The 12,006-nt window shown below is 45.1% G+C and overlaps 1 protein-coding gene across 7 annotated transcripts in view; it reads right to left on the minus strand.

Moving 5' to 3' along the window:
• The window catches only part of ZNF236 (zinc finger protein 236), a 156,212-nt gene that overhangs the window by 5,934 nt on the left and 138,272 nt on the right, over positions 1 to 12,006 (minus strand). For all 7 annotated transcript variants that reach the window (XM_021673529.2, XM_021673528.2, XM_012465427.3 and 4 more), the window contains 2 exons: positions 7,645 to 7,774; positions 6,648 to 6,824 (listed from right to left, as the gene is read on the minus strand). In XM_021673529.2, coding sequence (XP_021529204.2) covers positions 6,648 to 6,824; positions 7,645 to 7,774 — 307 coding nt within the window. The remainder of the gene's footprint in view (positions 1 to 6,647; positions 6,825 to 7,644; positions 7,775 to 12,006) is intronic.

Genomic DNA, 12,006 nt, shown 5'->3' on the forward strand with positions numbered 1-12,006 from the left:
ATCACACCACCTCCAACAACCAAACCACCGATCTCAGATCACACCACTTCCAACAACCAATCATAAATCTCACAGATCACACCACCTCCAACAACCAAACCACCGATCTCAGATCACACCACTTCCAACAACCAATCATAAATCTCACAGATCACACCACCTCCAACAACCAAATCACAGATTTCACACATCACACCACCTCCAACAACCAAATCACAGATCTCAGAGTACACCACCTCTAACAACCAAGTTACAAATCTCACAGATCACACCACCTCAAACAATAAATCCCAGATCTCACCACCTCCAACAACCCAATCACATATCTCAGATCACACCACCAACAACAACCAAATCACACCTGGAAAATGCATGGAGCGCACCAAGGGCTCTATTCAGACTTTAACATTTCTAGCTCCTTGCATAGCTACTGCCACCCTCTGAAACCTAGGCTAGGGCATTTATTGTCATTCCTTCCTTAGAGATGGATAGTACTGCTAGATTCTGTGTAGGAAACATAGGTGGAAAAGAGACAGACAGACAGTAGGATCACAGCCCAACATCCATACCCTGAACGGCATGAGCGTGAGCGAATCAAGAGAGAAACCAGGGCCCACATGTCATCTGTGCCAGGTCAACAGGATGCAGACAGGAGCAGTTGGTGCAGATTCTGTTTGCTCTGTGCCCCTGAGCACTGAGACAGCACCTGAACTGCATGCTGTAGGAAAAGGGGCTTCCAGACATGCAGTGAAGATAGACGCAGAGATGCTATTCTGGGCCTTTAACTGCCCAGGTGCTGACAGCCTCTACAGAGAGCTCTGTCCAGTGAGAAACAAGCTGCAGAGAAATGCAGCACTTGCTCAGGTTCTGAGCTGCCATTTTACTCCAATAAATTTCTGTGTCCTTGCCATAATAGAAATATAATCTAATCAAATTGTGTGTGTGTGTGTGTGTGTGTGTGTGTGTGTGTGTGTGTTAAGGGTGCAGTCCACAGCCAACTTCAACCACTGCATACACTAAGTATGAAAGCAGCAGAAGCACAGGCTTCCTTCCGGGACCACGGTGGGTAGGAGGCAGCACTTGACTGCAGCTCTGACTCAGACGGACAGAGCGACATTTGGAGGCTCGCACTGTGAATTTTTGCTCCAGAACAACCACAGGAATAAATCAGAAACCTGAGAGGACCCAAAGATCCTCTGAAGGAAGTGGATTGCTCCTGCAGAACCCAGGAGACACCCCAAGTACTGAGCCACAGCAAGACCAGCCCAAGGAGAGTCTGAGCTCAGATAGGCCTAGCCCAGCCTCCACCCAATGGTCCTTCCCTACCCACCCTGGTAGTGGAAGACAAAGGGTGTATACTCTTGGGAGGTCTAGGGCCCTGCTCGCCTCCTGTTCCTCACTACACTACCACAGCTGATGCTCTCTGGAAAGCACCACCTCCCACAAGAGGCCAGTGCATTAAACCACCAAACCTAAGAACCCTCACAGAGTCCACTTCACTCTCCTGCCACCTCCACCAAAACAGGCGCTGGTATCCATGGCTGAGAGACCCACGGATGGTTCACATCACAAGACTCTGTGCAGACAACCCCCAGTACTAGCCTGGAGTTGGGTAGACTTGCTGGGTGTCTAGACCCAGAAGAGAGATAACAATCACTACAGCTGGGTTCCAGGGAAGCATATCTATAGCAAAAGAGGGACAGTCCACATCAACAGAACACCCTGCGGGACAAAAGAATCTGAACAACAGCCCTCAGCCCTAGACCTTCTCTCTGACAGAGCCTACCGAAATGAAAAGGAACCAGAAAATCACTCTGGTAATATGACAAAACAAGGCTCCTTAACACCCCAAAAGTCACACTAGTTCACCAGCAATGGATCCAAACCAAGAAGAAATCCCTGATTTACCTGAAAAAGAATTTAGGAAGTTAGTTATTAAGCTAATCAGGAAGGCACCAGAGAAAGGTGTAGCCCAAATTAAGGAAATCAAAAAAATGATACAAGAAGTGAAAAGAGAAATATTCAAAGAAATTGATAGCATAAATAAGAAACAAGGAAAACTTCAGGAAACTACATACTTATAGAAATGCAAAATGCTCTAGAAAGTCCTAGCAATAGAATAGAACAAGTAGAATAAAGAAATTCAGAGCCTGAAGACAAGGTCTTCAAGTTAACCCAATTCAACAACTAAGAAAAAACAGTAAGAAAATACAAAGCTTCCAAGATGTCTGGGATTATGTTAAATGAGCAAACCTAAGAATAATCGGCATTCCTGAGGAAGAAGAGAAATCTAAAAGTTTGGAAAACATATTTGGGGGAATAATCAAGGAAAACTTCCCCAGCCTTGCTAAAGACCTAGATATCCAAATACAAGAAGCACAAAGAACACCTGGTAAATTCACTGCAAAAATATCATTGCTTAGCCACACTCAGCAATAGCAGTTAAAATAGACAAAGAGGGACATTACATAATGATAAAAGGCCTTGTCTCCAACAGGAAAATACTACAATCCTAAACATACATGCACCTAACACTGGATCTCCCAAATTTATGAAACAATTACTAATACATTTAAGAAATGAGACAGACAGGAACACAATAATGGTAGGGGACTTCAATACTCCACTGACAGCACTAGACAGGTCATCAAGACAGAAAGTCAACAAAGAAACAATGGATTTAAACTATACCTTGGAACAAATGAACTTATCAGATATATACAGAACATTCCATCCAACAACTGCAGAATATACATTCTATTGAATGGCGTATGGCACTTTCTCCAAGATAGACCATATCATGGGCCACAAAATGAGCCTCAATAAATTTAAGAAAATTGAAATTATATCAAGGACTCTCTCAGACCACAGTGGAAAAAAACTGGAAATCAACTCCTAAAGGAATCTTCAAAATCATGCAAATACATGAAAATTCTATAACCTGCTCCTGAATGATCATTGGGTGAAAAATGAAATCAAGACAGAAATTTAACAATTCTTTGAACTGAACAACAGTAGTGACACAACCTATCAAAACCTCTGGGATACAGCAAAGGCAGTGCTAGGTGGAAAGTTTATAGCCCTTAATATCTACATCAAAAAGCCTAAAAGAGCACAAACAGACAATTTAAGGTCACATCTCAGGGAACTAAAGAAACAAGAACAAACCAAAACCAAACCCAGCAGAAGAAAGGAAAGAACATCGTTCAGAGCAGAACTAAATGAAATTAAAACAAACAAACAAAAAACAAAAGATAAATAAACAAAAAGCTGGTTCTCTGAAAAGATAAATAAAACTGATAGACCATTAGCAAGATTAACCAAGAAAAAAAGAAAGAAAATCCAAATAACCTCACTAAGAAACAAAACAGGAGATATTACGACTGACACCACGGAAATATAAAAGATCACTCAAGGCTACTATGAATAGCCTTACACACATAAACTAAAAAACCTAGAAGAGATGGATAAGTTCCTGGAAAGATACAACCCTCCTAGCTTAAATCAGGAAGAATTCGATACCCTGAACAGACCAACAACAAGCAGCAAGATTGAAATGGTAATTTAAAAAAATTACCAACCAAAAAAAAGTCCACAACCAGATGGATTCACAGCAGAATTCTACCAGACGTTCAAAGAATTGGGACCAATCCTTTTGACACTATTCTACAAGATAGAGAAAAAGAGAGCCCTTCCTAAATCATTCTATGGAACCAGTATTACCTGAATACCAAAACCAGGAAAGAACATAACCAAAAAAGAAAACTACAGACCAATATTCCTGAGTAACATAGATGCTAAAATCTTTAACAAAATACTAGCTAACTGAATCCAATAATATATCAAAAAGATAAATCGCCATGATCAAGTGGGTTTCATACCAGGGATTCAGGAATGGCTTCATATATGCAAGTCAATAAATGTGATACACCACATAGACAGAATTAAAAACAAAGATCACACGATCGTTTCTACAGATGCAGAAAAAGCATTTCACAAAATCCAGCATCACTTTATGATTAAAACTCGGCATACAAGGGACATACCTCGATAATAAAAGCCATCTATGACAAACACCCAGCCAACATAATACTGAATGATGAAAAGTTGAAAGCATTCCCTCTGAGAACCCGAACAAGACAAGGATGCACACTCTCATCACACCTCTGCTACATAGGACTGGAAGTCCTGGCCAGAGCAATCAGACAAGAGAAAGAAATCAAGGGCACCCAAATCGGCAAAGAGGAAATCAAACTGTCGCTGTTTGCTGATGATGACTGTTTACCTAGAAAACCCAAAAGATGGCCAGGTGCGTTGGCTCACACCTATAATCCCAGCACTTTGGGAGGCTGAGGTGGGTGAATCATGAGGTAAGGAGATCAGGACCATCCTGGCCAACATGGTGAAACCTCATCTCTATTAAAAATACAAAAATTAGCTGGGTGTGATAGCGCATGCCTGCAATGCCAGCTACTCGGGAGGCTGAGGCACAAGAATAGCTTGAACCCAGGAGGTGGAGGTTTCAGTGTGTTGAGATTGTGCCACTGTACTCCATCCTGGCGACAGAGCAAGACTCTGTCTCAAAAAGAAAAAGAAAGAAAGAAAGAAAGAAAGAAAGAAAGAAAAAAGAAAACCCAAAGTGTCCTCCAGAAGACTCCTAGAACTGATAAAAGAATTCAGCAAAGTTTCCAAATACAAAATTAATGTCCACAAATCAGTAGCTCTTTTATACATCAATAGCAACCGAGCTGAGAATCAGATCAAGAACTCAACCACTTTTACAATAGCTGCAAAAACAAACAAAAAACTTAGGAAAATACCTAACCAAGGAGGTGACAGACCTCCACAAGGAAAACTACAAAACACTGCTGAAAGAAATCACAGACAACACAAACAAATGGAAACACATCCCATGCTCATGGTTGGATAGAATCAATACAGTGAAAATGACCATACTGCCAAAAGCAATCTACAAATTCAACGCAATTCCCATCAAAATACCACCATCATTCTTCACAGAATTAGAAAAAACAATTCTAAAATTAATGTGGAACCAAAAAAGACCCCACATAGCCAAAGGAAGACTAAACAAAAACAACAAATCTGGAAGCATCACATTACCTGATTTCAAACTATACTATAAGGTCATAGTAACCAAAACAGCATGGTACTGGTATAAAAATAGGCATACAGACAATGGAACCGAATAGAGAACCCAGAAATAAACCCGAATACTTACAGCCAGCTGATCTTTGACAAGGCAAGCAAAAACACAAAATGGGGAAAGGACACCCTTTTCAATAAAAGGTGCTGAGATAACTGGCTAGCCACATGTAGGAAGACGAAACTGGATCCTATCTCTCACTTTATACAAAAATCAACTCAGGATCGATTAAAGACTTAAGTCTAAGACCTGAAACTATAAAAATTCTAGAAGATAACGTTGAAGAAACCCTTCTAGACATTGGCTTAAAAACAAAAATAAATAGCTGAAAACTTCATTACACTAAAGAGCTTTTGCATGGCAAAAGAAACAGTTGGCACAGTGAACAGACAACACACAGAGTGGGAGAAAATCTTCACAATCTATACATCTGACAAAGGACCAATATCCAGAATCTACAACGAATTCAAACTAATCAGCAAGAAAAAAACAATCGCATCAAAAAGTGAGCTAAAGACACAAATAGACAATTTTCACAAGAAGATATACAAATGGCCAGCAAACATATGAAAAAATGCTCAACATCACTAATGATCAGGAAAATGCAAATCAAAACTATAATGCAATACCATCTTACTCCTACAAGAATGGCTATAATCAAAAAATCAAAAAACAGTACATGCTAGTGTGGATGCAGTGAACAGGGAACACTTCTATGCTGCTGGTGGTAATGTAAACTAGCACAGCCACCAAGGAAAACAGTGCAGAGATTCCTTAAAGAACTAGAAATGGAACTACCATTTGATCTGGTAATCCCACTACTAAGTATCTACCCAGAGGAAAATAAGTCATTGTATGAAAAAGACATTTGCGCATGCATGTTTATAGCAGCACAATTCGCAATTGCAAAAACAGGGAACCAGCACAAATGCTCATCAATCAATGGGTGGATAAAGAAACTGTGGTGTATATATATGATGAAATACTACTCAGTCATAAAATGGAATGAATTAACACCATTTGCAGCGACCTGGATGAGATTGGAGGCCATTATTCTAAGTAAAGTAACAGGAATGGAAAACCAAACATCTTATGTTCTCATAAGTGGAAGCTAAGCTACAAGGATACAAAGGCATCAGAATGACACAATGAACTTTGGGGGCTCAGGGGGAAAGGATGGGAAGGCATGAGGGATAAGACAAATAGGATGCAGTGTGGACTGCTTAGATGATGGGTGCGCCACAATCTTACAATCACCACTAAAGAACTTACTCATGTAACCAAGCACTACCTGTTCCCCAACAACCTATGGAAATAAAAAAATAAAATAAAGCACAGACTTCCAGTTCACACAACTGAGGCTGTGCCATGTGCACTGCACAAATCACTATGCGAACTGAAGGAAACAATGTATCCACAACACACGGTGCGTCTGCGTTGCAGGTTGCCAAACAGCATGCACTCCCAGGCGCGGCCTCCTCACCAGCATAGCTGTGCGCCCGCTTCATGTGCAGCTTCATGTTGCTTTTCTGTGTGAAGCCCATGACGCAGTAGGCGCACTTGTAGGGCCGCTCCCCCGTGTGCTTCTTCATGTGCACCTGCAGCGCACTCTTCTGGTTGAAGGCTTTCTCACAAAGTGTGCAATGGAATGGCCGCTCCCCTGTGCAGAAACGGCACATGTCAATGTCTCTAAGAAGAGTGCAGGGGACGCCTGGGCTCAGCCCTGAGGTGTGAACAAGAGGGACTGAAGGCTTCTCATTTCTCTTACGCTTGCAGCCTGGCTGTCGTCTGAACAAAGGGCTGGAGGAGCCACGGGGAGACCAGAGAGAGACTGGCCCGCAGCAGATGGGGCGGAGGGACCAGAGAGCCTGCGGAAGCCCCAGCCCACGGTGAGTGGGTAGTCGTCAGATGATCACAACAGAAATGAGCCCAGGATGATGTGCTGTCAGGGCAGGGCGGAGACAGAAGGGCTGACGTGGAGCTATCATATCCCAGCCGAGAGGCAGAGAGATGGGAGAGCTTGTTTCTTTGTTCTGGGTTTTTTTTTCTCTAAGACAAAAGGTTTGAGCAGATTTAGGTGGTGTAGGAAAAGCCAGTAGAGAAAAAAAGTTCTAAGACAGAAGAAGAAGACTAAAAATGAAGTTCCCCAGTGACTTGAGGACGTGGGACCCAGGCACTGGGGGCCGCCTGTCTGCTCTAGCAGGAGGGCAGGAGGAAGGTGACGTGGTCAACATCCCAGACACGGCACGGGAGCCTTGCCTGATGCTTGTTTCCTATGGTCGTAATGTAAGCAGCAAAATCTTCCAGGTGAGAAGTTAAGATGACAAATAGGTCAAAAATAAGGGGAAATGAACATGTGGCCCCTGCTTTATAAACAAAGCATTACATCGCTTGTGAATATTGTACAGGTGGAATTCTGTTTCCTCGCCCATGATGTCTACTTCACGGAGTAAGGAAACCAGCGTGTCCCTCCCCGTTACCTGTGTGGATGCGGCTGTGGCGCTCCAGCTGGCTTGGTTTGGCAAACGCCTTCTCACAAGTGTCGCATTTAAACACTCTTGGCTTCTGGGAGCTCAAAGAGGGGCCGGCCTGGTGCGTCTGCATGTGCTCCTGGGAGACAACACACAGAAACCAAGAAATGAGATCAAAATGGAGCTTTCAAGACTGGAAACAAGAGAGAGCAAATCACTGCAAAGTTCCAGTCAGTGGCAGGGATGTCAAGGGCTAATCTGTGACTTCTGTTCTTAAGGACTTTAATCCATTGGTAGTGACAAAAGGGTGATGGGCTAAGGGCTTCTCAGGGAGACCCTGGTCCCCATCTGAGCTTTACCACCTACTAGCTATGTGGCCCAGTCACATCTGTGTCCCAAATAGGGGTAGAAGCATCTCCTTCATCAGCTGTCACCAAGATTAACCAAGACCAAGGACATCAAGCCATGAGCCTAGTGCAGGAGTCCAGGTGAGCTCTCTCCATTGGCTGTGGGGGATCCTGTCACCATTTCACACACGAGTCCACCCATGTGTCGTGGCCTGAGGCCACCCATAGGTTGCTGCCCAACGCCAGCTCTGTGAGGCCCTGCAGCGCTCAGCTGGGACGCATTCAGTGACCCTAACCCACAAGTCCTCACGGAATGCCCGTGATTCCAAAGTGCGTTCTTCCGGTGACATGACGACTGCCTCACGGTGGCTCACAGCCGGGACGTGTTGTGACTCCTAGTCATGAGTCCTCACGGAATGCCCGTGATTCCGAAGTGTGTTCTTTAGTGATATGACAACTGCCTCACGGTGGCTCCAGAGGCTTCTAAACCAAGAGGAAACTGTTCCCTTCTCACGTTATGTGATTGGCAACCTGCCAGAGATACTGCATTCACGTCATCACAAATTTCTCAAAGCTCTGATAGCTGCTGTCCTTGCAGGCACCTGAGGATGTGCAATGTGGTTATTTCCCAAAATTTCACAAGCGTAATAATTATCCTGATAGAATCCCAGTCTTTAGAGCTAACCTCTACCCTTTAAGGCAGAAATCAGGGAAAAGTACACGATTCCTGTGTGTTTGCGATGACCACCTGTGTTCCAGCTGCATACATCGCACTGCTCAAGGCCCAGCACAGCCTGGGAGGTGGGTGTAATGAAAGCTGCAGAGTAGGAAAAGCAAACTCGGGAGGTGGATGAGGGAGCCTCCCCAGCACCGCAGACCCGGCAGAGCCAGGACTGCAGGTGAGGCCTGACCATTGACTACACGGCCCTGGACGACACCAATCACCATCAACAGCTAGAGTGCATTCCTCCCCCACTCCGCCTGGGGTTTCCACCTGATCTGTGTCGGATGTCACCGCAGTCACACTGAGTGCTAAGCTTCCTGAGGATGGAGCCGCCTGTTTCTGGGACCATTGTCTTTGCATACAGCAGGTACTCACTGTCTGCTAAACTGAAAGGACAACAGAGAGAGTCCATGGGGAACAGACTGGTGGGCTCAGATGGAAAGCTTTTTTAACCGTGGCTTCTGTGTCTCTGACCACCAGAGAGAGAAACTTCCTGTGGTGGTAAAAGAGCACATGCGGCTGTCACTCTATTCTGGTAGCTTTAAAAAAAATACCGACGAGCTGCACTCCTCGAAGGGAGCAGTTAGGCCTTACCCCACAGCATAGGTCAGCTGGATGAAGTAGGGGTGCTCCAGTTGGAGGAAGGAAGCATCTGGAGTTGCTGGGGAATGCCCTTGAAGGTGGTTCACGGCCAGGGACATCCTGTCTGCTCAGGCAATGTCCTCAGCATGATATTCAGGCAACTCTGAATTATTTGTTGAATGAATGAATAAACTGAGCAAAGAGGGGAGGGGGCTTAGACTGCTCTTCTCCATCCTGGTGGCAGAGCCAGAAACTCTGGTGGATGAGACCCTCGGGGTGCAGCCCGAAGGGAGCAGAGAACAAGGGCAGGGTAGAGGGAGACTGTGCATGGTGGCTGCTTTTCTTTCTTACTCTGCAGCCCTGTACACTGCCTCGATTTTGAATTTTTACCATCAGATCGTTACATGAAGCACGCCCATCCCCTCCTTTGACCACAGAAGGGGATTCGAACATTGCCTGGCTTGTCCCAGCTCTGTGGCCAGGACCAGCCATGCTGCTCCTGATTTGAGCTCTTCTTGGACAGACGAGGCCACCTCCTTCACCATCTCCTCACATGGTCATCACTGAGCCTTTCTGTAGGTGCCACGGAGGAACCCAGAAGGCTCTGAGAGGCATGAGCAGGAGGCACCATCCACTATTTGGGTGATTAGACTAAGAAAGAAGAAGAGAGAGGAGTTTCCAGGAGGGTGGGAGACAGGGCCTGAGAACAGCATGTGCAGAGAGGAGGCAGTAACCCCGTCTCAAGGGCCTCACTAGACAGAGGCGTATGGACCCGCTGCTTCCAGTCAGGTGGAGCCAGTGACACTGGACTGGCTGGGCAGAGCTGTGCAGAGACCAGAGGAATGGCCACCATTCATTTCTTAACTGGGCAGTCATAACGTCCTAATTGTAACCACTTTTTCACAGTGACCTGCTGGGCGGGCCCCCACCATGGACCCCTGAAGAAATGGACTCTACCTTTTAAACATATGCCTGCCTGTTTTCTTCCAATCCGATTCACTTTCCTTTCCCAATAAGGGTGATCCTACTCATAGCCTTCTCTGAAAGTCTACAGGGTTTGCAGCTACGGTTTCATTCATCTTTTTGCCCATTTATGCAAAACTATGCATAAGCCGTGATTCTGTCTAGACAAAACTCAGATGCGATAGTCTAGCCAGAAGACAGAACGGTGCCCTGCCTGCCTGCGATGTGAAGACCAGGGTGCTGGAGAGCACAGAATGAGAAAAATTCACTTGAAGTGGGTAAGATCAGCTCTCTTTATAAGTAATCCATGGAAACTAACAACCCCTCTGTGAGTGAGGAAGGAGTTTCAGAAATGTCCAAACTGCATTCAAATTGACAAACAGCACAACCTCAGAAATGCCTTCATATGTTTAAGTAGTCTGGTGGGTCATATTTTATTAGGTCTTAAGAAAGTTTCTCTTAAGAAAGAGAGGAGATAGGAACCTAGAGAAGGATCTTAGAAATGAGGTTGGGAATGTTTTTCAACTGAACTGCGAGAAATGGAACAGAACACAGGCATGCTACGTCATCTGAAATAGAATAATGCTGAACATCTGACCGTAACCTAGTTCTCCCTGGAACGTGTTCTTCAAGACAATGACAAATGTTCCTCAAGGACGAATTTCATCATGAAGTAAGTTTGCGATCAGCTGGAGTTACTCTAACACCTGTCGGTCTGGCTCTGCTACAGCGAGGTGTGAATTTCTAAGAAGGGGTGGTGGTGTGCCCTGAAGTTGGTGGGGACTCAGCAGAGCCCAATGGCCATCAGCTCTCCAGAAGGGGTGAAAAGGGAGAATCCTGTTGCTAGTTGATTTTGCTGTGCAGAAGCTCTTCAGTTTAATTGGATCCAATTTGTCAACTTTTGCTTGTGTTGCAAGTGCTTCCTGCATCTTCGTCATGAAGTCTTTGCCTGTTCCTATGTCCTGAAAGGTACGGTCTAGGTTGTCTTCCAGGGTTTTTATAGTTGCGGGTTTCACATTTAAGTCTTCAATCCATCTTGGAACAGAAAACCAAATACCACATGTTCTCATTGATAAGTGGGTGCCAAATGATGAGAACACATGGGCCCATAAAGGGGAGCAACTCACACATGCAGGGGGCTCCTTGAGGAAGGAGGGAGAGGAGCAGGGAAATAAGCATTGGCTACTAAGCTTCGTACCAGGGTGATGAAACAATCTGTACAACAAAACCCTGTGACCTGAGTTTACTTATATAACAAACCTGCATCTGTACCCCTGAACCTAAAGTAAAAGTAAAAAAAAAGAAAAAAAAAACCCAAGTAGCCAAGAGACAGGCTTCCTTCAGGCACAGAGAGGGAGGAGTGAGAGTCTCAGGGCTCACAAGCCCCTGGAGGGACCCCTGGGAGAGGACCCACAGCAAGCGCCACAGCCGGGGCCCTGGGCTTCCCAGCATAGACAGGGCTGTCACCACTGACACCACTGGTCTGCGATACATCCAATGCCGTGTGCTCTACTCCACATGACAAAAAAGCCACTCTAATCACAGGGATACAAGGATTCCAGTTCCTGGGACAGGAATTTCTCCTTTGAGTAGGATTCTTCCTTCTTCCAGTCCTACACTCATTAAAAGACATCAAACACACTAAGGCCAAAAGCAACCCCGCCCCCAACATAAACAGGAACCCCACAGGTCCAGGCAGCCATCTTCCCAGCACACCTTTCCTTCTCGGACAGTGTGGCATAGCTCCGCCCTCTG

The sequence above is a fragment of the Aotus nancymaae genome, unplaced genomic scaffold (genome assembly GCF_030222135.1).
Source record: "Aotus nancymaae isolate 86718 unplaced genomic scaffold, 86718_ANA_hifiasm-v0.15.2.pri h1tg000020l, whole genome shotgun sequence".
Lineage (NCBI taxonomy): Eukaryota > Metazoa > Chordata > Mammalia > Primates > Aotidae > Aotus > Aotus nancymaae.